We start from the raw sequence: 26,214 nt of genomic DNA on the forward strand, positions 1-26,214 counted from the left end.
CCCCCAAATGGAGTCAGGCACCCAAGGGAGACTCTCCTGTATCCATTGACCACATGACAGAAGAATCTTTTTAACCTGAGGGAGGGCAGAGGCAAGGATTTGCCATTTGGTGTTTTCGTGCAGATAAGGTCATAAATGACGAATCACTTGTAACTGGAGGCCGAGTCTCCATGTGTTTTCCAGTTTGTGATCTCATTGTATTCTCACAGCCCCCGCCTCCTGCCAACACCATGTCTTGTGGGAGGATATGGAGAAACTGGGATTGGTCTCCCCAGTTTCCAGATGGGAAAATTGAGCTTGGGAGAGACTGAGTGACTGATTTAGGTCACCCTGCAGTTCACGCCATGGGGGCTTCTCCCTTCCGGCCCAAGGGTTTTTGCAGGAGTCCAGTGGCATGTTTGGGTTGTTCCGGCTACAAGGAACAGAGAGCCCCTGAGGTACTGTGGGGATGGTGAGGGAGCACAGGACTCCTCCAGTGGCACGGCCTTTTGATGGCAGTGTCTACACTGCAGCCCTGCTGGCCGGTGGCTCCTCAGTGCCCTCCAGAGCAGCAGCAGCCCTAGCTCCTTCTCCAGCCTCACACCGGGTCTGCTTCTCTTTCCTTCACGCTTGCTGGGTCCCCCACTTAAACCCGGAAGAGAAAGGATCTGTTTGCTAGACCAGCATTTTGGATGCAAGGGACACAGGCTCTCTCAGGGCACCTTGGGAGTGGTTCTGGGGGACATGTGTGGCCTGGAACTGGGGAAGGCTCAGACACCAAGGCAGCCCTCTGTGTGCTTTAGTCCCTTCCATTCCCATTGGCCCAGTGCTCTGAGCCGGCCCCAGGATAGCTCCCTGGAGGGAGCACAGTGAGCTCATCACCTCACTGGCAGACCCTTCCCACGGGCCTCCTCAGGCTCTGGGGGCCTATAAGCTGGGACTCTCCCCACCTCTGGCTGGTCAGTGGCCTGCGCTGGGCAAAGACCTGCCCAGCCCTGCCTCTGTGAAAGGGATGGGGAGCCGTTTCATGAGAACAAAGTATTAGGGAAGGCATGACTGCCAACATGCTTTGTGCCCTCAGGTTAGGTTTTGCCTCTACTTACCCTCAGCGTTCCAGAGCTGGGCTGCCTCACAGAGCACACACCTCTCTTAGGTCCAGCCCAGAGCTGTGGCCCTTGCTCAGGTGTGGCTAGGGTGGAAGGGTCATCTAACTCAAAATGACAATCATATGTTCAGAGTGGCCATTTTCATCAGATGGGGCTGTGCACGGAGCGGGCCTTCTAAGGCAGGGAGAGTTCTCTGTGGCCGATGGATCTCCAGAGTCTGTGAGCAGAGTGAAACAGCTGGCTACTTCCTGGACCTGTGGTCAGGGCCCCGTCAGCCCACAAGGTGTGTGATGGATGTGGAGACTTAGGCAAGCATTGCATCATGGTGTTCTGGAAAGTTCTGGGCAGCAAGCAGGGAGTTGTAGATGTGGGGATGTGCCCCTGGGGGTATGGGGGAATGGTTGGAGCGGATGTGCAGGCCCCACCTTGAATGAACCCACTGCAGAGAATTCACCGTGATGCCAGAAAAAGAGGAGAAAGGAACACAGGTCCTCACTGAGGGTGAGCATGGGGTGCCTACAGAAAGAACTCAGATGGGCACTTCCCAGGGGTTGTTGTGAGGGACCAGCACAGACAGGGGCCCTTGAGGGAGGTCAGGTGGCTTCGCATCTACTGACCACTATGCCCCTCCCCTCCATAGACCCCGATGGAGCCTGTGTGAGGGTGGGGAGGAAGACAACAGCTCTTGCTTTATTTTCCCACTCCAGGAGTGGGCATTTGTGTGTGGTCTGATGAATTCATGAGGGGGGCTAGGGAGGACTACTAGAAGCTACCCAATAGGGAGCAGCAGGGCTTCCCCGTGACCTCTGCGAGGGCAGGGGTCTACCTATGTCATGTGTCCGGGTATGCCACTGAGCCCAACCAAAAGCAGGGCACTGCAGCGGAATCACGTGTTTCCGGTCCCGGGGCCTCCAGCGACCTCTCAGCTCTCCTTCATGGTGGCATCCGGGACAGGAGGCTTCCAGGAGCACGTGACTGGCCTCCTACAGGCCTGTCCCCACTGACTCAGAGGCAACCCAAGGCCTCCTGCGGCAACCTGGGGAGGCTCCAGCCCCAACTTTGCTGATGACAGTTCCGTGAGCCTCGGGTTCCTCAGCTGTAAGCTGGGAAACTGTGTTCCATTCTGTGAATTTATGTGAATGCACAGCAGAGCTCTGTACACACAAGCGGGTGTTGCCATTAACCTGGAAAGTAGGGTCCTGCCTGTCCAGTTCAGCTTTGTGAACCCAGTGTGTGGCACACAATAGGTACTCAGTAAAACTTTTCTCAATAAACTGACAATGGAAAAGGAGCATTCTGAGAATCATTAATTATGGTCATTCCATCAGCCAGCAAAGAGGGAGGTCCAGGGGCCTGGTGGAAATGGCATGAGGCCAGCAGACCCGTGTGGAGGGACCTAGGGCAAGGCTCAACAACCTGGGCTTTAGTTTTCTCATGTGTCCAATAAAAGGGTTGGACAAGGTGAGCTTTCGGATTCCTTCCTGGCTCTGAGGTCCTGAGGATTTTCTGGGGGGTGACCAGATGCCCACCCCCATCTGGGTCTATAAGGATCATGGAACTGCTCTCCTGGCCCTGCCCTTCTCTGCGCAGGCTTTCCTTCTTCGTCTTGGCTACTTTCATTTGCAGGAGTTTAAATGCTGCTTGGTCTTCTTTCATACATTTGTGTCCTGCCCCCCACCCATTTTGAGAGCTCCCTGTGGGCAGTGCTGTCTCCTCAATCCACCTTATCGCCAAGACTGTCTTCCTCCTGACACTGCACATCCTTCCTCTCCCCCTCATCAGTTTGGGACAAGTCCCGTCTTCACGAGGGTCTCTCCCTTGGATCCCACCCAAGGCTGCGGCTGCCCCGTCCCCTGGGGGAAGAGGGCAGAGTGACATGTCTGCTGACAGACTGATGGCCCACACTCCAAGGGGAGCAGGCCAGCAGCCGCAAAGGTGCAGTCTGTGCCAGGTGGGCCTTGCCAGCCAGAGCTATTTTTAGAAGCCATGTTTGCAAATTTTGTGTTAATAGTGTCTCTGTCCAAGCTCTGGCTCCCAGGTCTTCGGGATGGGGAGAGCCTGGGAGAAACCCTCCCTCCTGCCTTGTTCTCCTCCTCACAGGTGGCTGGGATCAGTGGGGGACTCCTATCCAGGTCGAAGCCCTCCCAGCCAGCCAACTGCAGAGACAGGGCAAATGGGGACTGAGGGGCTAGCTTGAGGGAGGAAGAGAGGCATAGAGTTGAGGCTACCAGAGGACCAGTCTCAGAAGGGAGGCAGGACTCCCGGCCACAGGACACTCCGTTGGTGCCATGTTATTGGATGGACACTGTCAGCCGCCCTGTCAGTCACCTCCTTAGGCAGTGAGCCTGGGCCCCCCATCAGGCTTCTGTATTTCTCTGACCATGCCCACTCTCATCCCAAGACCTTCAGCCAGGCCTTGACTGAGCTCTGATCTGGAGGCACCAGAGGAAACACTCCCCAATGCATCTTCCTGGGCTCGTTTATGAAGGGAGGGACCTGGTGGCTGAGAGGGGGGGCAAGCTGATACAGTCCCGTCCTCAGGGCTCCGGGTCAGGCAGAAAGGGCCAAGGCCTTGAGCGCACCGTGACCACTGTGATGGGTGCTGGGATGAAGAAGTGATGGTATGAAGTGATGGGTGCTGGGAGGGTATCACTTGCTCTGAGCTGAGAACTGAAGGATGAGTAGGAATCCAGGGAAGAGTGAGTGAAAGAAGCACAGGGCGGGTGCAAGTGCAAAGGCCAGTAAGATTTGGTGATTCAATGACTGTAGAAGCCAGGAGATTCTTCCAAACGTGGGGGCTCCCAAGGAAGAAGCTCCCATCTTTTCTTGGTTCCCACCCATCCACACAGACCTGCTCCTCTGCCAGCACTGGCAGTACTTGGAGCCCACCCCCAATGCCCAGTGCAGCCCAGAAAAGGCTTTCCTTTCAGGGCAGTGACACTCCTGCACACTGAGGCACCCTAATGGCCCGGCCTGGAAGGAAGCTCAGAGGGCCCCCAGTGGTTCAGTCGAAGGCTCGGCTTCAATACCCAGGTGCTGGGAGCTCACTCTCAAAGAGGAGCTTGATGGGCAGTCAGCCGGCTCTGAGCAGGAACATTATCCCTGCTACACCCACCTCCTGTGACCCAGCTGCCCCAAACCCTGCTCTCCTTCTGCTGGACTCTAGGCCTTGCTCCTTCCTGTAAACCTGTGAGACCTCGGGCAAGGTGTTCAACCTCTCTGGGCCTCATCTGTAAAATGGGGATATTAATAGAGCAGGGGGGATGACATAAAACCAAGTGGGAGAAGCCTCAGTCCAGGCCCTGGAATACAGTAAGCGCCCAATAAGCGTTCATTCCTAGTGACACCGCCGTCTTGTGAGAGAAGGGGAAGCTGAGGCCCTAGTGGGCAGGGCCTTGCCCAGGGTGGCTCCCGGGAGCGATCGCAGCCGGGCGGGTGGGGGCGGGCGCCGTGGCCTCAGGGGCCCTCCCCGGGCTGGGCACCCCCTCGCCGTCCGGGCACCGCTCGCGGCCGCGCTTTACAAGCGAAAACAAACACGGCCACAAGCAGCCCCTGTGCGACGCGGCCCCGCGCCCGCCAGGGCCGCCGCCGCCCGGTCAAAGCCGGCTTTGTGCCCGCCCCGCCGCCCCCGCGGCCCAGGCGATTTTAATTAGCGTCTGGGTCTGCGCCGGGAGATGGGAATCAAAGCCCCCGTTCTTCCAGCGCCCCCACCGCGGCCCCCGCCTCTCGGATCCCCGCGGCTCCGCGCACCCCTGCTGGCAGCCGCGGGAAGTAGAGCCCTCCAGGGGCGGCTGTCTAGAGTTCGAATCATACCTTTTACAGCAGAGAAACCTGGGGCAAGTTACTGACGCTCTGAGCCTCCATTTCCCCATTATTAATAGCATTCGCCGGAGCCAGCCCTTAGAGTGCTGCTGCGAGGTTTACGTAAGAAACAGAAGGTCAGCAGGAATTCTAGCTCTAGGGCAAGGGACAAAAAGCCTTTCTAGGGGGCAGGGAGCTGCGTCTTAGGTGAGGTTGAGGAGGGGTCCCCCGGTACACGGGAAAAGGCAGCCCAGGCAGAGGCAACGGGGGAGTAAAACTCAGGTGCATTGCCTTGTCTGGAGCTGGACCCGGGAGCCCAGGCGGGGAGGCGGCCTTCCACCTGTGTGATGGGGAGCCGCGGGAGGGGTTTGAGCTGGGCCGTGAGAAGGCTAGCTTTGCTTTTGGAAAGTTCACTTGGGCTGCTGTGTAAAGGAGGGGTTGAAGGGCTGAGGCTGGAGGCAGTGACTTGATGAGGCCTGAGCTGGGCTGAGGCACCCCCAGAGGAAGGGGCAGGAGCAGGAGGCCCTCAGAGGTAAGGCTGCATCATGAGCAGCGTTCTCCCACTGAGGTTTGGACCCTTACACCCTTGAGGGTTTCTTGAAGGATAGCCTGGCCCTGGGTCACCAGGGTGCTTGTTTAAAAAGGCCAGTTGATGGCCCCACCTCACATCGGCTGAATCGGAACCCTTGGGCTTGGGGCCTTGGAATCCACAGCCCCATGTTGATTCTGTTACATGAATGAGGATGGATGAGCCATAATCTGTAGGAAAAGTATAATCGCTGGTCCCCATACCCCCAGCACCAGGACTGAAGTGGGATATTTGTTCCCACCACTGGGCCTTGTTACCCTCACAGGCCCCTGTGTCTCCCAATGGGCCTCAGTTTCCTCACTCATAAAATGGTCATGGCCTCACATCAACCCTCCCTCCTAGGGATATGGGAGAATCACACATGCCCTTGAGTGGGAAATGCCATCAGAGGCAGGAAGACCCCTAAACAGTCCTGTCTTCCACACACTGCATTCACCCTCGTAAAGGCATTTTTGTGCATGACTGCTGCTGCTCAGCACCCTTTGAGAGCTCCCTGTGGGCAGAGGAGAGGGGTCACCGGAGTATGGCTCCCCACTGTCTTCAGAATAAAACTCTGACCCCTCAGCCTGGTGTTCCAAACTGCGACCTGGCTACATTTCCAGTGTTTTTTCTCAGTGCCCCCAAAACTACCCCCCACCCCTGTTCAGTCCGAAACACCTGTGCTTTCCTGCTGCTTTGCCTTTGCCTGACCTGTCCCCTCCTTGGAAATATACTTTCTCCTTTCCCTCTCCCCCATTTTCAAATAGCCATATGTTGTTATTTCTTTATGACTGTGCCCCACCCTGCCCCAGTAGGGGTGCTCTTTGTCTCCTGTGAACTCCTTCTTTTTTTTTTTTTTTTTTTTTTGAGACAGAGTCTCGCTCTGTCACCCAGGCTGGAGTGCAGTGGCCGGATCTCAGCTCACTACAAGCTCTGCCTCCCAGGTTTACGCCATTCTCCTGCCTCAGCCTCCCAAATAGCTGGGACTACAGGCGCCTGCCACCTCGCCCGGCTAGTTTTTTGTATTTTTAGTAGAGAGGGGTTTCACCGTGTTAGCCAGGCTGGTCTCGATCTCCTGACCTCGTGATCCGCCCGTCTCAGCCTCCCAAAGTGCTGGGATTACAGGCTTGAGCCACCGTGCCCGGCCTCCTGTGAACTCCTTCTGTACTCACTATTCCTCTGTGAAAGCACTGACTGCCTTCTACACTGGTTAAGATCTTGAGTTTTTGATGTGAGGGCAATCTGGCTGTGACATCTGTCACCTCAGTGATCGCAGGGTTGATTTGGCTGGTCTGGCTGACTAGGCAGGTGTCCCCTTCCTCCCTTACCACTCTAGTGCATCCCTCGTGAAGCTGCATGCTTGGTCAAAGAGGATGACCTTCCCGATAGAGGAGGACCATCCCTCTGTCAGGGGTATATGAGGAGCTATGCTCCCCTACTAAACTTCCGAACAAGCTCTAAAGATCTTGGGTTTGGAAGATTTATAAACCTAGTTTGTGGCCCTGACTCCAGTACTGTGTGACCTTGGAAAAGTTCCTCAACCTCTTTGAGCTTCCATTTCCTCCTTGTATTTTCAAGGAAATTTGGGGACATAAGGAAGGAAAAGCATTTGGAGCAGTGTCTGGGCAGTGCAGAGTAACAGACAAGAGTGCAGGCTCTTTCTTGAAAGGAGAAATGGGTGAAAAAAAAAAGGAGATTAGGCTCTGAACTGCAGTGCATGGGTTTAAAACCACACCCCACCCTCACTCACTGGCAGTATGAGCTTGGATAGAATTATTAAACTCTTCTTTGCCTCAGTTTCCTCAACTGTACAATTTGGATAATAGTGTGGTAGACAGACCCTAGTGTGGCACCCATAATGTTCACACCCTGTATCATCCTCAGTTTTTGAGTGTGAGCAAGACCTGTGATTTGCTTCTGACCACTGGAACATGGCATAGGCGAAGGGATTTTGCAGATGTAATTAAGGTTCCAAATTATTAGATTCTGAGTTACTCCAAAGGGAGATGATGCTGAGTGGGCCTGATTTAGTCAGGTAAAATTCCTTAAAAGAGGAACTGTACCCTCCCTGGAGTCAGAGACTGTGAGTTCTGATTTTGAAGAAGTAAGCTGTTGTGCTGCAAGAAGTCCTATGAGAAAGGCCACGTGGCAAGACTGTGGGTCACCTCTAAGAACTGAAAGTGGACCCTGGCTGACAGCCAGCAAGAATACCAGGGTTTCAATCCTGCAACTGCAAGGAGGTGAATTTTTCCAACTTAAGGGAGCTTGGGAGTGGATCTTTTCCCAGTCAAGCTTCTGATGAGACCACAGCCCCAACTGATGCCTGGATTGTAGGCTGGTGAGACCCTAAAGCAGAGAACTGTCTGTTTCCAGGCTTCTGACCTACAGAAGCTGTGAGACAATAAATATGCTAAATTTGCGGTAATTTGTTACTCAGCATACAAAATTAATACAAACAGTATCCACATTATAGGGGTCTAATGAAGATTAAATGAGGTCACAGAGGTAAATAAAGCCTTGGTCTGGTGCCTGGCTCATGGGAGATGCTCAGTAATTGGTAGTAACTAGCTGCCAATGCTATTATGTTTAGGATTAGCACTTTACAAAGGTATGTTTTTAATCATCAGCTTATTAGCACGTTTAAAAAAAATGATAGGTTTTTGCAGGCAGGAAACCTACATCTGAAACATAGCAAAGTTGCTGTTAGACCTTTACTTTGCTGGGCCTGTATCTGTTAGAATGCATTGGGCTGCAAGTATAGAAAACCTGACTAACAGTGGCTGTCTTAGGTTGGGATTCTTAGAAACAGAAGTTGAGATGAGGAGTCATGTGAAAGTGATGTATTGGGCAGTGTTTCCAAGACAAACCAGTAGTAGGGGAGTGGAGAAGTGGGAAGGGAAGAAGGCAAGGCAAGGGTGTGATTCAGGCCAAGTCCCACAAAGGGGAGCTTGACTCAGACTTGCAGAGGAGCGCCAGAGATCGTGCAGTCACTCCTGAGTCATCCACATTAGCATAAGGGAGCTGGAGGATTGGCACCTCAATACTCATCTGTCTGGGCTAAGGGCCACCTGGGGTGGAGTGGGGGTGGACATTCTCAGGCTCTTCTGGTTTTCCATGCTCACTGGCAAAGTGGGCTCTGGCAGCCCGAGGGCAGTCCTCTGACAAAGAGAAGCAGGTGCTGGCTGTTGGGAATGAAAGCTCACTGGAGCGAGCTGGTATGTATGACAATGGTAAAGGTATAAGAGGCATTGTGTTTGGGTCAATGGCAGTGCCGCTACAGTGGCGTAAACTGCAAGGACATCTGTTGTTTTCTTAACAAGAAATGTGGAGGTAGGTGGTCCCCAGACTGGTTCAGTGTGGGCCATCAAGGTCATTGAGGACTCAGCTCAGGACAGCCTTCCTCAGCATCCTGGCTTTTATCATTCTCAGCCTCATGGCCACAAGATGGCTGCTGCAGCACCAGGGCTCATGTCCTTAACTGACAGCATCTGAGGCCGGAAGAAAAGGGAGGGCTGCAGCAAAAAACCTTTCTCCTCACATGACCCTCCCCTACAGAAGGAAAATCTTCCCTGCTCACTCCACCAGCCCTGGGTCATGTCACCAGTGCGTGTGAAAGGGCTTTATAACCTGCGAAGCACAACAATGCTGATTTTAATTGCTATTGAAATCCATGCTTTTCCTTCCCCTTTGTACTGTGAGGGGCTGTTTGCGACTCGCCGTGGCTTCTGTTGATTCTACCCTCTAAGTGGCTGGCAATCCCACCCACTTCTCTCCCTCTCTGTTGCCATGCCCTAGTCCAGACTGCCACCATCTCTGTCACTGGTAGCTGCAATAACTTATTAATACTAACTGATTGCCCTGCTTCCATTCTTGACTCCTTCCAAGTCTTTCTCCCACAGAAGCCTCAGGGATCTTTGTAAAACACAAATCTGTTTGAGTCACTCCCCTGCTGGAAATCGTTCCAGGCTCAAAAATAGGGGAGATATTCAAAGTAACTACTGGTTTGGAAAGGCCCTGGGCAATCAGGATAGGCCCCAGTGTTCACAGCCCTGCCAGCCCATCTTTCCTGAATATCAGCCCTGTTCTCGTGGCCCTGGGGAAACTGACCTCTGCTGCCTCTCCAGGCTTCCCTCTAGAGCCCGTTCCCCTCACCCCCACTTCCTGCACCACCCAGCTCCACTGCCCGATACTACTCTCTTGCCAGGCCGAACTTTTTGCTGCTTCCCAGATGTCTGACATACAGTAGGTGCTCAATCAGTGGTTGTTGAGCTCTGGAATGATCACTGCTACCATTGTTACTCCCATTACCACTGCCACCACCACCATTACTGCCTCCACCACCACCAGTACCACCGCTCCTATTTGTAGCACCCGGGCAAGAATGCAAATGGAGAGTACGTATCATAATATGTAATAGATCATATGTGATATGACATGGAATCTCTATTTGTATCCTTGCCTGTCACCACTTTTGCCTGCTTCCAGGCCTCTGACCTCACTGTTTCCTAGGACTGAAACACAACTTCTCCACTTCCCTGAATAATTCCTTAAGGTCTCTATTTGGATGTCCCTCATCCAGGAAGCTTCCTCTGACACCCCTTTCCCTGCCCCCTGGCCATGGGTTCTCACAGCCCCCCTGTGCCTTCTTCTGTGTTTGTCACTCTGTTGTCATTGTTTGTGTCTCTCTTTCCCTCTCTAGACTGGAGACTTTTGAGGATGCAGTTGGACACAGAGGACAATTACATCCCCTTTGCTGGTAGTAGCAGGTAGCAATGGTGGTGAAGGAGGGCAGGACCACCTTTAAGCCCAGGAAAGAGGGACCCCCAGCCTGGACCATGCCCTCTGGAGGGCCCCAGTCTGACCCACTTTCAGCTGCACTCCTACCCACAGCCCAAGGGGTCCATAGGATCGAGGGCATGTGTACCCCACTTCCCTTCTAGACCACAGTGGGGACCTAGGATCCTGGAATTCTCTGCCCAAGCAGCCCTGAGTCTGCTTCTTGGACTGCACCTCTTCCCTAGGTCTGTTCTCTAAACCTGAGGGATAGTTTGCTGGGGCTCTGGATGAAATTTGAAAAAGTTCCATTTGCTTTTTCTGCATAACGAATTACCCCAGAATTTGGCGGCTCAAACAACTTTTCTTTTTTCTTTCTTTTTTTTTTTTTTTTCAGACAGGGTCTTGCTCTGTTGTCCAGGTTGGAGTACAGTGGCATGATCATAGCTCGCTGCAGCCTTGACCTCCTGGGTTCAAGCAATCCTCCTACCTCAGCTTCCTGAATAGATGGGACTACAGACGTGTGCTACCATGCCCAGGTAATTTGTTATTTGTTATTTATTTATTTATTTATTTTTGAGGCAGAGTCTTGCTCTGTCGCCCAGGCTGGAGTGCAGGGGTGCAATCTCAGTTCACTGCAACCTCCACCTTCTGGGTTCACGCCATTCTCTTGCCTTAGCTTCCTGAGTCGCTGGGACTACAGGTGCCTGCCACCACGCCTGGCTAATTTTTGTGTGTGTGTGTGTGTGTGTGTGTGTTTAGTAGAGACGGGGTTTCACCGTGTTAGCCAGGATGGTCTCGATCTCCTGACCTCGTGATCTGCCCGCCTTGGCCTCCCAAAGTGCTGGGATTACAGGCATGAGCCACCACACCCAGCTGTTATTTTTTATAGAGACAGGGTCTCGCTATGTTGCCCAGGCTAGCCTTAAACTCCTGGGCTCAAATGATCCTCCCACCTCAGCCTCCCGAAGTGCTGGGTTTATAGGTGTGAGTCACCATGCCCAGTAACAACTGTTTTTCATTTCCTCATGAATTCTGTGGGGCAGCAACTTGGGCATGGCACAGTGGGAATGGTTTGTCTCTGTTCCACAATGCCTGGGGTCTCAGCTGGGGAAACTCTAAGCTGGGGGCTGGATCCCCCTGGAGGAGTCTTTATGTTCATATCTGCTTGGTGTTTCCGATAGTTGGTCCAGAGCTCGGCTGGGTCTGTTGAGTGGAGCATATGTGTGTGTCACCTATGTCGTTTTGGCTTCCTCACAGCATGGTGGCCTCATAGCAGCTGGACTTTGTGCAAATGGCTCAGGGCTCCAAAAGCAGTTATCTCTGTAAGCAAAGCAGTAGCTGCATTGCCTTTTCTGACCTAGCCTTGGAAATCACCCCTTATAATTTCTGTTTCATTCTGTTGGTACAAATGAGTCACAGCCTACTCAGATTTAAGGGGTGGGGACATGGGCCACACATGGGCTACCTCTCAATGGGAGGAGTATAAAAGCATTTGTGGACATGTTTTAAAACCACCATAGACATGCAGATTGGGGTGTCCATACGTGTATGTACGGGACCCCTCACAGTAGAGGATGGAGATGAAATGAGGAGAGAGGTGGGCCAACAGCTGGAAGCCAGGGGTTAAGGGTTGGCTCTCCCTGGGTTTACATATTCTGGCCAAGAATTCAGAGAAGTCAGAAAATTTTAAATTTGAATTTGGCCTTCCAGGCCGTGAAGAAGTTATAATTGTCAAGGTAGGAACACAAAACATATTCATGTAATAGTTTTGTTTGATTTATAACTTTTAAATATTCAGGATGTGATACGTAGTCTTCACATGCATTCTTGCTTGGGCCCTGCAAGTGTAAGGGGTGGTCCTAGTGGTGGAAGTGGCAGTAACGGTGGTGGTGGTGGTGGTAATGGCAGTGACAATGGTAGTGGTGATCATTCAAGGATTGAACAACCATTTATTGAGTACCTACTATATGTCAGCAGTCAATCACATCTTACCACTGTTGCCTTTACCATCATTGTAATTCTTCCTTCCTTCAATGAGCATATATTGAATGCCTCTTGTGGGCTAGGAACCATGCTAGGGGCTGGAAGTGCAGAGATGAATAACATGTGGTCTCGGATTCCAGACACTAACTGTCCTGTGGGAGGACCAGATCACTGCAGTACAAAAGGATGAGTTCCACTACTGAGGAGCAGACAATGCTGGGGCAGCCAAGGACTAGAGAGGGATTTTCTAGGAGATCTTGAAAGATAAAATGAAATAGTACAGGCATAAAATAGGGAAAGGCATTTCAGAAAGAGGAAACAGCTTGTAAAAGGCATGGAAGAGAGGACACAGGTTCAAGAAAGTTGTAGCAGTGGCAGCCTGGGAACAGGGATCCCTTTGGTAACCACTCTCTGTGTTTGCCACCTACTCCCTTATTTTGGGGCACTGCTCTTCCCCTACTCCAATCATGTGATGCTAATACCTCATCCCTGACCACCCAAGACTGGCTGTATGTCACCCAATATGGACCAGTCAGAGTTCCTCCCCAAAGTATTTCTATTGGAATGGGAAGGGAAGTTCCTTTGTACCCGATCTGGTTGGGAGCTCTTAGGATGTTCAACAGTGTGTAGTGTGTTGTCTTCTTCTTGAAAGAGTTGGTTGGAAAGAAGGTATGGCTATTCAGGATCTACAGAGTTGAGAATGGAGAAGGAATGTTCTGATGGTGTCAGAGTCCATGATTCAGGTCTTGCTGGAGCCCAGACCCATCCCAACTCGGTCAGATGGTGCAGCAGGACCCTTGGGTATTTCTGGGAGATAAACCCAAGGGTTGGACTGAAAAGGCAGCAGGAGTCCAATCATGAAGGGGTTGGAGGGGAGCTTTGGTGTCATCCTGAGGACAAAGGAAAGTCATTTAGGGAGCAGCTTAATAAGGGAGAGGCATGGTCAGATTTGTGTTTTTGAAAGACCATTCTGATAGGCAAGACTTACTGGGAAGGGGCAGCGGTGGGAGAGGAAAGGCTGGTGGCAGGGGAGCTGGTGAGGAGGCTGATCTCATCCTTGGCCCAGTTGTAACCCGGCGGGAGAGGCTCGAACTTTGGAGTGAGACCCTGTGAGTTCCAATCACAGCCCCACGTCCCAGTTGCTATTTGACTTTGGGCAAGTATGTGAGCTCTGATGTGTGCTGGAGGAAGAAAAAGGTGGGATTGGTGAGAGAAATCAAATTTCATGTGGTCATTAAATCAGTCTTGAGCTGGGTACCAGAGATCCAGGTTCTAATTCTAGAAAGTCTGAGAAAACACCGTATACATAAAAACCCATGCCAACCCACCCCCTTTCCAACCTCAGCCAGCTTCCTACAGCGGTTCCTGCTCATCTTCCATGAACTGACTCTGATGGAGGACGTGGCAGGCAGGGGGTGTCTTCCAGGGACCAGGGTGAGGGGAAGCAGGGTGGCTGAGCCAGCCCTAGAGAGAGATGCCATTGTGCCCAGCGGGGCCCCAGGCCATCCCTCACCCCCAGGCTAGCCCTAAACCACAGGCCACGTCCTGTTTCTCAGAAATACTGCCATTTCCCAGAGCCCAGCATTTGTGGGGGGACAAAGGGAGGTGACATGACAGCTGCCAGAGGAGGAGGAAACATCCCCAGGAAACCTGGAGGCCAGGCCTGGCATTGTGAAGGATGATCACATTTCAGGGCCAGAAAGCTACCTGGGAAGGTTGAGTGGAATGAGGGCTCTGAGCCCAGGTCTGTGGTGCCTGCCCCTGCCCAGGACCCGGCCCCCTCCTGTGCTCTGGGACCCATGAGGATACAGAATCCTATCACATAAAGGTAGAGAGTGGAAAGGTAGATGACAGAGACTGGGAAGGGTGCAGGGAGCGGGAGGATGAAGAATACTGGGCTGAAGGTACAGACATGCAGTAAGACAGAAGGATTCCATTCAGTGATTGATAGCACGGTAAGGTGACTGTACTTAACAATAATATATTCAGGTGATGGACACCCTAAATACCTTGACTTGATCACTGCACGTTATATACACATTATATACATGTAGCAAAATTTCTCATGTACCCCATAAAGTTGCCCCCAAAAAATTTAAAAAAATAAAATTAAGACTTTAGGGTATAGAATCGTAGACCTCAGTTGGAATCCAATTGTCCATTTGTTATTGTGACCTTGGTGAGTGACCTTCTCTCCCTGGAGGCTTAGTTCCCTTGTCTGATATGGTTAACAAGCCCCACCTCACTGGGCTGTGCTAGGGATCAGATGGGACAGTGGATTTGAATGTGCTTTGTTAACCAATGGCCAGGAGGGATATCACTACCTCAGCGGGAGCTCTGGCTGTGCCCAGCCGGGCCACCGATGGGACAGTGGATCCCATGGGACTCCCTGCTGGAGCCTTGGGGAGCCCCATGGTGGGGCATGGCTGGTCAGATCTGGGAGCCCTCCACTCCCCTTTCATCACACTCACAAGGAGATGAGTAGGGTTATACAGCAGGTTAGAGGCCAATGAAGAATGGATTTTAACCCATCCCTAAATCTTGCCTTCATCCATCCTCACTCCTATTTCTCCTAATCTTCCCTCTCCTGGGGCATCTCCTCATCACAGACTTGCTCCCAGCCAGAAAGCTGTCTTCTTCAAGCCCATGTGCACAGTCAGCCATGGGCCTGCCTCTCTTCTTTATTGCCAGCTTTCTTAAAATGCTTGTTTCCTCACTTCCCAGAAACCATCTCAGCACCTAAAACCCAGCTCCCACCTCTCAGCTCTCCTGACTTTGCTCCCTGCTGTGGCCATTGGAGGAGTCTCCTTGTCTCCATGAAGGTCTCTTTGCCGGCCTTACTCCTGGTCCTCTCAGCACCCTGCTCCCCCACCTGTTCCGTCTGCCATGCTGACCCTTTGCTGATGCTCTGGGGTCTGTCATGCTCCCACTCTGTTTACTCCATCATCTCTCCCAGACCAGTGTCACCCCCTCTCCCAGCTTTAGTTACCACCTACAGGCCAACAGCTCCCAACTCCCCACCTCTAGCCCGGTTTTCTCTCCAGACCTATTAAACCCAGAGGGCTGTGGATACCTCCTGAGACTCAGCATGTACTCAGCTGAAACTTCTGGCTTCTCCTCCCAGAAGGTATCACCAAGTGAGACACCAGGTACACACTTGCTCCTCACTCTCCCTCAATCCCGAATCTCGCCAGTCATCCACTGTACCTTGCCCATGACTTCTCTCCTACCCAGGCCAGAGTCATCCTCACATGGATCCCACAGCAGCCACCTCCTACCTGGCCTCAGCCTCACTCTGCCAGGCCCTTCTTTACCTGGCCAGTAGAACCAGTGTTCTCAACCACAAATCTGACCAAAGTATTGAAACTCTCCTGGGCCTACCTGCTAGCCTTCAGGATGCAGTCAGAGCTCTTCAGCTAGCTGTGCAGCCTCACCTCCCTTTGCACGTTGCCTCAAATTATCATCCAGTGACAGTGAGCTATTTGTGGTTCTGCTGTAACTTGCTATTTTTCACCTTCTACCAAGTTTTCTCTTCCTGTGCCATCACCCACCCTCCTCTCTCTCTCTCCTTTTTTTCTATCTCCTGCTCACCTTCCGAGCCTGCTTGAGTGTCCTCAGTCTGGGTTGGGGCTGTGCCCCTTTGGTCCCTGCCCTTAGCACTCGCAACACTCAGGGGCTCGGATGCCACTCCCTCCTCTATCTCCTCCTCCATCTCCTCCTCCAGACTTGAGGCTCCAAAACACAGGAAGGGCAATTAGCTCCCTACACTGTGTTGGTGTTCTAGCATAAAGCCCACCCAAGAGCAGCGCAGAAGATGTTTTATGAATGAATCCATGAAAGAGAAGACAACATGGCAGAGCTGCCTAAAGACTCACATGGCGAGCCCGTGTTTACACACTCAGAAAGGTCTGGACCAAAGTCAGGAGAGGGCAATGTGCTGAATGTGTTCCCCCGGTGGAAAGGCGAACCTCATAGGCATCCCATAAGCCCGTCAGAGAAACCAGGAAGGCAGTTTGGTCTGTAGCATCAGGAAAAGTGTACAGCGAAGTCCACTCCTGTCTAGAGACCCTGGAACTGCCTTTGATGACAGAGCCCTGCCTCCAAACCCCATTTTCCAGGAAAGGAGGAGCGGGTTCAGGGCACAGATGTGTCAGGGAAGGTATCACTGAAGACATCTGAGCTAGACTGAAGGATGACCAGAGTTTATCCTGTGAATGGTTAAGCTTTCAGATTCCTGCACTTTAAATGAGGCAAGCTCAGAACCCATCTCCAAAGCTCCAAGTGAACCCTCTGTGTGAGCAAGCCAGGCCAAAATTGTGAGTCGTCGAGGAGGGACAGGTAGAGGCTGTGAGGGGAGAAGGTGAATGTCTTCTGACTCAGGGGATGTTGGGAGGTTCCAGCCTGAAACCCCAAACTTTCAAACCCAGACCCTGGGAGCTGGCAGAGGAGTTAGGGGAGGGAGACACTCATCCCTGCTCAATAAGACTTCCCAAACCTTAGCCGACTTCCCAAACCTTAGTAACCCTAGATTCAAGATTAGGGCTATGGAGGCCAGCTTAGTGGCTCATGCCTGTAATCTCAGTACTTCGGGAGGCTGAGGCAGAAGGATTGCTTGAGCCTATTAGTTCTAAACCAGCCTGGGCAACATAGCAAGACCCCATCTCTTAAAAAAAAAAAAAAAAAAAAAAGACCAAGGCTATGGAGACAATGACACCAAGCCCTCTCAGTGGCTGCACAAGTCCAGTCAACAGACTACTCTCCACCATTGCTCTGGAGCTTTGATCAGGCTTGGGTGGGGAGGGGATGGAGAAGCCATAGTTGTGAGAGGGTTGAGACCAGCTATCCTGAGGAGAGAACCCTGCCTGGGGCCGGAAGACCTGAGTTCTAGCCCTGGCTTCAGTACAGCACTGTGAGGCTTTGGGGAAGACATGCGGTGGTCCCGAGTCCGTCTCCTCCTCTCTAAAATGTGGGTAGTGCCTACACCATTCACCTTTAGTGAAATCATGGGCATTAAAACATCTTTGAAATTATAAGGATTTGTACACGTCGGCAGGATAAATAATTGATGGTGTCTTTATTTTGTTATTAATATTTTTAGAGATGGAGTCTTGCTCTGTTGCCCACGCTGGAGTACAGTGGCATGATCTCGGCTCACTGCAACCTCTGCCTCCTGGGTTCAAGCAATCCTCGTGCCTCAACTTCCCAAGTAGCTGGGATTACAGGCGTGCACCACCACGCCTGGCTAATTTTTGTATTTTTAGTAGAAATGGGGTTTCACCATGTTGGCCAGGCTGTTCTCGAACTCCTGGCCTCAGATGATCCACCTGCCTCGGCCTCCCAAAGTGCTGGGATTGTAGGCATGAGCCACCGCGCCTGGCCCTAATGGTGTCTTTAATTGTAACTGTTGGGCCTTCTCAGAGCATGGTGCCAGTTGGCAATCTGACCGCTCAGTCTTGGAAATCCTCTGAGGTGAGGCTATCTGGGCTTGTGACACTGGCCACACTGTGGAACTGGGGAAGGAGTGCTAGCCTGGAGCGAGAGATCTGGCTTCCAACTCCAGATCTGCTACTAAGCAGCTCTGCGGCTTCGGGCAAATGACTGCCCGCTGCTCCTCCCTAACTGGGTTTCCTCGTTGTAGGGTGTGAAGAGAGTAGTGAGGATCCCAGGAATATTTGCTGGGAAAGTGCTTTAAGGCTCAATTAGCGCCCTCCCCTGGCTAATTAGAGTCATTCCTCTTTCTGAGGCTCAGTGTCAAAGAGCTGTGGGAGGGGGGCTGCCCAGAAAAGCAGGAGGCGCTGCAGGTGGGGGGCCTGGGTGAGGAGGCTGGGGAAGCTAGCCCTGGCTCTGGTGACAACTCACTGTGAGGACCGGGACCATTCTCTGTCCCTTCTGGATCTCGGTTTCCATCCCTGTAAAATGGGGATAACCAGGCCTGCCTTGCGGAGTTGCTGGGAGAGCATGCAGGAGACTGGATATGAACCCAGAAGGCAGGGTTGAGGGTAATGCAACTTCTTATTTATTAATATATAATAACAATTATAAAACTCATATCTGCAACTGTTTAGGTCTTTGTTATAATGTCTTGGTCACTTTGTCTGGACTGGCCGTGACCTTCAGCTCCGGGGTCTGGGCTAGGAAGACGTTCCAGTGACCTGCATGGAGGAGGGCAGAAAAGAGAAGGGCGCATATGCTGCACATGCACAACAGAGGCAGGGGCTGGGGGCTGGAAAAGCCTTGGGCCAGGAGGAACTGCAAGGGCCAGGGTTTGGAGCCCACAGGGAGCCTGGAGGTAAGTGTCCCATCACACGGCTGGGGCACATGACTCAGCTTTCAAACAACCTTGGGGGACAGAGCTGGTTTCCTGACACCTGTTGGTAATACTCCTTTCTGTGACCTCCCCTCCCCGACCCGAAGCCCCACCTGGGTCCATCTTCCTAAGAGTAAAGTATAGAAGGAAAGTGGGAAATGTTCCAGTAGAGAGGGAGTGGGCAGCACACAGGTTTGGGGGCTCAGACCTCCCCACCCCACAGCCCTGTCTCTCTCCACCCCCAAGATCAAATCCAGCCAGCTCTGCTTCACCTTCCTGCTCTGGAGTTGGGAAATCTCTGGCGCAGACACCCACTGGATTCCTGTGCTGGGAATTGACGTCTGTGGCTGACAGCCCCTCCTCCCAGCACCAGCAGCCTGGGAACTCCCCGAGAGGCTCTGGCCTGTGTCCTTGCCTTCTTCTCCAGGCCCCATTCCTCAGCCCAAGCTCCTACCTTCGTGGGGGCCAGCGAGCAGCCGGAAGTGCTGTGCCTCTTTCTGGAAGTCTTGCTTCCTGACTTTCTTGATCTGAGTCAAGTGGAAGATCCCTGAGGGCAGAGACAAGGACGTGAGCAGGAAAGACAAAAACTTACAGTCAGTGAAAAGTGAAACAGGGTGACTTAGCACAGAACGGACTCAGTCACTCCCTCCCCCATCCCTATTCTGATCAGACACAAAATCCTGCTGATGACATTTCCTCAATATTTTGAATCCATTCTCCTACCTCGCTGCCACTATCCTCACTCAGGCCCCTGTTGTCTTGTCTGGGTCACTACACTAGAGTCCTAACCCCTTTCACTCCCCCTCTAATCTGCAGTCCTAGCTGTGGTCATTAGAACATGTATACATCACCCTGTCATTCCCATTCCCTGACGTCCTGTCGCCTCCACGGCGAAGCCTGTGTTCTTCCATCTGTTCTCTCTGCCGACCCTGCTCCTGTCACCTGCACCATCCTGCTCTCACAACACCCACCTGTCCCCAGTGCAGGGAGGGAGGGAGGCAGAAGGCAGGAAGGAGAGAAGGAAGAAAGGAAAGAGAAGGAAGGAAAAAGGAAAGGAGGGCAGGAAGGGAGGAAGGAAGGTTGGCTGGCTCATGTGGACTGGTCACACTTTTCTCAGGGCATAGAACATATGATAAAAATCAATAGGTGTGGTTATTCAGATACCAAAGAATGAGCAAGTGGCAGAGTAATAGTGGCTTGCCTGTGCCCTAGCCCTAACCAAATACTTGACGTCCCCTGAGGAGGCAAGCCTTTCCAAATGCCATTCCCTCTCCTGGAATACCTTCTACTATTGCCTTCTATTTCTACTTCTTTTTTTTTTTTTTAGATGGAGTTTTTGCTCTTGTTACCCAGGCTGGAGTACAATGGCGTGATCTCGGCTCACTGCAACCTCTGCCTCCTGGGTTCAAGCGATCCTCCTGCCTCAGCCTCCTGAGTAGCTTGGATTACAGGTGCCCGCCACCACGCCTGGCTAACTCTGTATGTGTGTGTGTGTGTGTGTGTGTGTGTGTGTGTGTGTCTGTATTTTTAGTAGAGACTGGGTTTTCACATGTTAGCCAGGCTGGTCTCGAACTCTGACCTCAAATGATCCACCCGCCTTGGCCTCCCAAAGCACAAGCTGGGATTACAGGCGTGAGCCACTGTACCTGGCCACTACTTCTACTATTGGCACCAAATGAACTCCTACCTGTGCTACAAGCCTTACCTGGGAAGGCTTCCCTAATCCACCCGAGGCAATTCCTCCTTGGGGTACCCACAGCACCTGGCTTCCATCTGTGATTGTGCCTCTTTCTAATGTGCTCTCACTGTGCCTACTCCTGCTTCCTTTACCAGACTGGGGACTCCCAGAGAGGGCTCTCCTCTCTGGGTCTCTTGAGCCTGGCCCACATTAGGCATGTAGAATGAATGAATCCCTGGATGGATGGATGGATGGATGGATGGATGGATGGATGGATGGTTGGACAGATGAACAAGTACACACACATACACACACACACACACACCCCACACCCAGTCTAGGCCAGGCCTCAAGGGGGAATGAGGTATTAGCTGGATCCCCTGATGTTTGCATCTCATGGGGAGCTGGCCACTGGCACCACACATGGCTCTGAGGCCCTGAGCACATGGGCTGTGAGGCTGCACCAGCTGTTACCCACCAAGGTCTCTGGCCAGAAAGAACAGATGCAACCAGCAAGGCCTCTGCTAGGCCAACACCGCCTTTAAGAAGACCAAGAACTGGCCCTGCTTTATGGGAATCAGCGTGGGATTCCTGCCAAGGGGAACAGAAAACCCTGATCCTGGGACTGAGTTCCAGGAATCAGGAAATGTCCAGCACTGTCCATGGACCCCCCAGCCCAGATGCCAAGGACCAGGATATGGAATAAACTCCAAAGGCCCAGGGACTATATCATAGCGGCAGGCAACAAGCATGAGATGAGATGGGGAGAGATGAGATGGGGCTGGGTCCTTTGGCACAAGCCTGCCACTGCATGCTCCCAAGTTACAGAAAAATTGGAGAGAAGGTGGCAGGGATGAGGGCGGGTTCCCACACTGTGGTCTGTAAAACATAATTGAAAGGACTGGGTCTCTGGCCTGGAATCAAGAGCTAGCCTGAGGGTCATGGTTGTGCCTCTTGCCCTTTGAAGGGCTGTGGCAGGTCTGAGGGCAGGTGGGCTCTGTGGATCCTCAATGCAGAGCAGGGACCAATGGGCGGGTCCAGGGACACAGGATAGGCTCAGCTCAGTGTGAAGTCAGATGCCCTTTGGGCTAAGCAATTCACAGTGTTGGAAGTGAGTCACATATCTGGTGTGGGAGTGGGGGTATGTACAGTCAGGCACCAGACACCATCAGGCCATCAGGAGGCTGCAGGGGGGCTTCCTTCCTAGGCAGGGCTTGGAATTGAGACCCCTGACATCCTTTCTACTGTGAAACTTTAAAAGGCCCTTAACCCTAAGCCAACTATCTGGTTAGATTCTGGTGTCTGGGGCTGGCCCCTCGTGGTGTGGCCTCACCTAGCATCTGCCTGCTCACTTTGTTTCCGTTCCTTGGGTTGGGGAGACAGTGAGTGGTTCCCACTGACAATCAACCCTGGGGAGTGTTTGTTTTAACTCCCACGGTCTGGGACGGGGAGGGAACAGGGAGGTTGATGGGGCATTTAGGCAACCCACAGGGTGAGGAGATGGGGTGCGGTTTGCTAGTGACAGGATGGCAGGGCCTGGCATTGTGAAGTTGTTTTTCCTTTTCTGCTGGGCCGGTGGCAATGAGATTGGCCATGAGCTATGTCCCCACTGTGCCATCCTGGCACACCTTGGCCATCCTCCCTAAAAGCACAAAGTCACCTCTATGGAGGTGGCACCGGGGACAGTCAGATCTGGATTTGAATCTTTGCTTTACTGCTTAAACTGCGTGACTTTGTGTAAGTCATTTGACTTCTCAGACTCAGTTTTCTTACCTGCAAAATGGGGGCATTAATACATGTCCCTTAGGTTTCTTAAGAGGATTAAATGAGATACATTATATATAGTGCCTGCTACACACCAATCACAGAGCACAGGGTATATGGGCGTGAGCTCTGGAACCAGCGTTTGAGACTTTCGCTGTCATCCTGGATGCAGTGTACCCTTCCTGCCTCTTTATTTACTTATTTATTTTAATTTTTAGGTACACTATCTGTTCATTGGCTCTTTACATCATTGAGGCCCATTCTCCACGAAGCCATCCGTGACCAGCTCAGCTCCCAATAAGCTCCGCTGCACCCAGGTCACTAAGCCATGACCTCCTAAAGACAGAGGCTGGGGCCTATTATGCTCCATGTCCCGGCACTTAGTTGCAGGCAGCAGAGGGAGAGAGGCCCAGAGTAAATATGTGGCCAAAACCTGCCCAGGGACTGACGGACTCTTTTTATTGTATATATTTTTTGAGACGGAGTCTCACTCTGTCACCCAGGCTGGAGTGCAGTGGCACGATCTTAGCTCACTGCAACCTCCTCCTGGGCTCAAGTGATTCTCCTGCCTCAGCCTCCCGAGTAGCTGGGACTACAGGCGCCCGCCACGCCTGGCTAATTTTTGTATTTTCAGTAGAGATGGGGTTTCACCATGTTGGCCAAACTCCTGGGCTCAAGCGATCCGCCCACCTTGGCCTCCCAAAGTGCTGAGATTACAGGTGTGAGCCACCGGGCCCAGCCGGGACTGATGGAATCTTAAGGCTCAAAAAATGTTAAGGGTTACTGAATCTAACTCCCCAGCTGCAGACAGAATCCCCACCAGCCCCTGCTTGCACGCTTCTCGTAACTGGAGCTTGCTCCCTCCCTTCCACTGGCAGAAGCCTCTAAGCATGAGAAAGTTCTTCCTCTCTTGGAGCTGAAAGCTGCCTCTCTGCATTTCTCACCATCCCAATGTGGTGGAATGAGAAGACTGACATTTTTAGTGCCTGCTGTATGTCAGGGGCTGCACTGATGTCATGTCATTTAATCCTCCAAAAACCCTCTTCCCTACTTTACAGAAGAGAAACCTGAGGCCCAGAGAGATCACATGACTGCCCAAGGCCACACAGCTAAGGTATAGCACAGTCTGGATTCAAACTGGCAGAGTTGGGATTCGAACCCAAAGCCCCTGCTTGTTGTTTGACCCTTGTGGTCACTCAGAACACGGCTGCTCCCTCTGCCTGGGACAGCCCTTCAGAACCACGAAGCCAGCAGTCCTGTCCCCCTGAGTCTTCTCTTCTCCAGGCTGAACAGCTCCACTTTCTTCGTCCATTCCTCCTACGACAGGGGGCAGAGTAGAGCAGGGAAAGAGCCGCATCTGACGCCACAAGACATGGGCTCTAGCTCCCGTCCTCCACTTACTGGCTGTGTGGCCTTGGGCCAGGTACTTCACCTCTCTGAGCCTCAGTTTCCTCATCTGTAAAATGGGGATAATAATACCTAACTCTCAGGATCGTTGAGGATCAAATGAGATAGTGAATGTGAAAGCACTTTGTAAACTCCAAAGTGCTACACACATTGGTTATTATTATCATTGTCATTTTTCTTATCATTCCCTCTTCCACCCCCACCCCGCCAGCCAAAACCATCAGTAGAGGAAAGGAACTTTAGAGATAATTCACACTTAAAAGAGTTTAGTTTGGATCATGGCTTAACAGTTCACTCTACCCAGAGGTTATGTTTTACAAGAAAGGCCACAAAACTGGACTTTCAGCAATTTCTTCATCAATGAAAACCTGCTGGGTGTGGTGGCTCACGCCCGTAATCCCAGCACTTTGGGAGGCTGACGCTGGAGGATCACTTGAGTCCAGGAGTTCGAGACTAGCCTGGGCAACATGGCAAAACCCCATCTCTACAAAAAAGAAAAAAAATACAAAAATTAGCTGGGAATGGTGGCCCCAGCTACTCAGGAGGCTGAGATGGGAGGAGCGCTTGAGCCCAGGAGGATGAGGTTGCAGTAAGCCAAGATCATGCCACTGCACTCCAGCCTGGGTGACTGAGACCCTGTCTCAAAAAAAAAAAAAAGTAGAAAAAACTCCTCTTGACCTTAAGTTGGTGATAGCAACAGACTGTTGAAGAGGGTGGGTTTCTCACCGAATGAGAACTATAGTTCTGATGTCCACTTACCTGGGAGTGATAAGATCCACCACTTTAAAAAGACTGAATACAGCCAGCCTCCAGGCCCTCCTACTTTGAGGATGCTGTGAGGGCTCTCCTGCCTGAGAAGACCGCCCCCGCACCCCCACCCCCAGTGCTAAAATCCTGCTTAGACATCTATTTCTCCAGGGCAGGCATCACCCTGCCTGGCTCCTCACAAGGTGCAACAGTGCCTTCCTCCCAGGAGAGGGAGCACTATCGAGCCTTGGCATCAGCAGGAGGAGCTTATCAGAACTGTAGAGAACCAGTCAGGCTCACTATCTCCCTGCATCTTGGAATCAGGGGCTCTTAAACCTGGTGGGGCAGCCAGAGGCACCTGATCAGCAAAGTGTCCCTAAGGCTCCTGTGGGGTCTGGGGCACGGGAAGGGGGACTGGCCAGAGGTACACCCCACTGGGAGTGGGCAAACACTCACCTTCTACCAGCTTCCAGAGGTAGATCTCCACCACGTCTGAGGCCTCGTGTTCCAGGGCAAAGCGACGCAGGTTGTCTGGGCTTGGGGATACCGACGTGTGAACGAAAACCCGGCCCGGTGCCTTGGGACACCTGGTAGAACTGATCTCACTGTGGCCAGGGTCCGCCTTGTCCTCTGGAGAGACAAGCAGCTCATGAAGTTGTTCAATAAACAGTGGCTGTACCTCTTCAAAGCTCTAACATTCTAAAAGGTTGTGACTTCATGGAATCTGGAACATTATTTGATTCTACGTTAACAACCTCTGAATCTATTATCCTGACACCACATGGTTCTATCCATTTGATATTTTCATCTGACGTTTTCCACTCCTGTGTGTCTGACATGCCTTGCATCCTGTGGCACTGATGCATGCCCTTCCATGTCTGAGATGTTCCAAGTGTCTGTGACCCTGGGGAGAGAGACCCAGGGCTCACTCTGGCCGGCACCCGCCTGTGTACCTGGGCAAATCTTGCAGCATTTCCCAGCCACTTTCTCGGGGTGACGACAGGGGTACTCGGTGGGACAGGTCACACGCTGGCAGTCCTGGCGGCCATCCTCACAGGTGCATAGGATGCAGGGCAGGGGGCCGAAGGCACGAAAGGCCGGGTGCCACACCTCCCCGTGGGAGTACGTCTTCCCGCCATGCACGCAGGCTGAATGAGGGTGAGAAAGGAGGAGGATCAGGGCCTCAGACGTGGCCAGGGCCTCTGGTCCAGCAGCGGGTGGGGTGGGCCCTTGGAGAGCCCTCACTGTACCAGTCCAGCCTAGCCATACTGCCTGCAAAGCATAGGCCAGGGTATAAAACCTGTCCCCTCTCCCGGACACCGCCCACTGTAGCACTCAGAACTGAGATGGGCCCTGAAGGAACTTGCTGAAGATGGAGAGTCCTCCCTCGCCCTTCAGGGCACTTCTGTGGGAGCAAGGAGGGTGCTGATCTTGTGGTAGAACTGAGATCAAATTTGGCACCACCTGGTCATGTGAGCTCTGGCAGGTCCCTTCCCCCCTCTGCCTCGGTGTCCCATCTGAACGAGGCAGGGCAAGGACTCAGTAGTGCCACAGCTCTTCCTTCTCCAGCAGTCGGGGCAGTCTGCGGGGACGACTCTTCTCCCCTTCTGTGGCCATGGCTGCCCATCTGACCACCTTCCCTCCTTCATCCCCACTGTCCTCCTGCAACCTCGCTCTGCTCCCTCCTTCTGTTGTCAGAAACTGTCCCTCAGCACACTTCCTTATATTAAAGTCATTTATTTACTTGTCTGTCTCCCCAACTAGTCTATGAGCCCCTCAAGGGCAGAGACCATTTTCCATTTGCCATCTGTCTGTTCTGTCTGCCCCTCTTCCCAGCAAAGATGCGGTAGATGCTAAAAAAAAATCTTATACTGTTCCAGGACTAGTTGTCTCTAACTCAGTACTCTGAACCTCAGTGTCCTCATCTGTCAAATGGGGGCTTGAACCTGATGATCTTTAAGAGCACCTTCATTCAGTTTTGGCATTCTCCGAGTCTACAAGCTCATGGCCAAGTTGGAATTGGGGAACTGCTGAGTGGGGAGTACAGGGGGTTGGGGGTGGGAGGTGGGAGCAGTCAGGGCCCTCCTTCCCTGCCTCA

At 52.4% G+C, this 26,214-nt stretch overlaps 3 protein-coding genes across 5 annotated transcripts in view; 1 reads left to right on the plus strand and 2 right to left on the minus strand.

Moving 5' to 3' along the window:
• Positions 1 to 1,477: 1,477 nt before the first annotated feature.
• RPS3 (ribosomal protein S3) overlaps positions 1,478 to 26,214 on the plus strand; it is a 735,956-nt gene continuing 711,219 nt past the window's right edge. Inside the window, exon 1 of the mRNA XM_050756437.1 lies at positions 1,478 to 1,481. The gene's annotated coding sequence lies outside the window, so the exon portion shown is untranslated. The remainder of the gene's footprint in view (positions 1,482 to 26,214) is intronic.
• CHRDL2 (chordin like 2) overlaps positions 18,207 to 26,214 on the minus strand; it is a 34,769-nt gene continuing 26,761 nt past the window's right edge. The window contains exons 8-12 of one of the 3 annotated variants that reach the window (XM_050756231.1): positions 25,070 to 25,264; positions 24,573 to 24,746; positions 23,364 to 23,418; positions 18,975 to 19,067; positions 18,207 to 18,365 (exon numbers count right to left, since the gene is read on the minus strand). In XM_050756231.1, the coding sequence (XP_050612188.1) occupies positions 18,275 to 18,365; positions 18,975 to 19,067; positions 23,364 to 23,418; positions 24,573 to 24,746; positions 25,070 to 25,264 (608 nt within the window). In that variant the 3' untranslated portion in view covers positions 18,207 to 18,274. Of the gene's footprint in view, positions 18,366 to 18,974; positions 19,068 to 22,694; positions 23,280 to 23,363; positions 23,419 to 24,572; positions 24,747 to 25,069; positions 25,265 to 26,214 lie in introns of those variants that run through there. The other 2 variants (XM_050756232.1, XM_050756233.1) reach the window with 2 other exon arrangements.
• On the minus strand, positions 20,145 to 20,623 carry LOC126935255 (uncharacterized). The gene is given in 2 exon segments (XM_050756500.1): positions 20,145 to 20,369; positions 20,372 to 20,623. Coding segments are annotated over 2 exon segments (477 nt in total).

This window comes from Macaca thibetana, chromosome 14 (assembly GCF_024542745.1).
Source record: "Macaca thibetana thibetana isolate TM-01 chromosome 14, ASM2454274v1, whole genome shotgun sequence".
NCBI lineage: Eukaryota > Metazoa > Chordata > Mammalia > Primates > Cercopithecidae > Macaca > Macaca thibetana.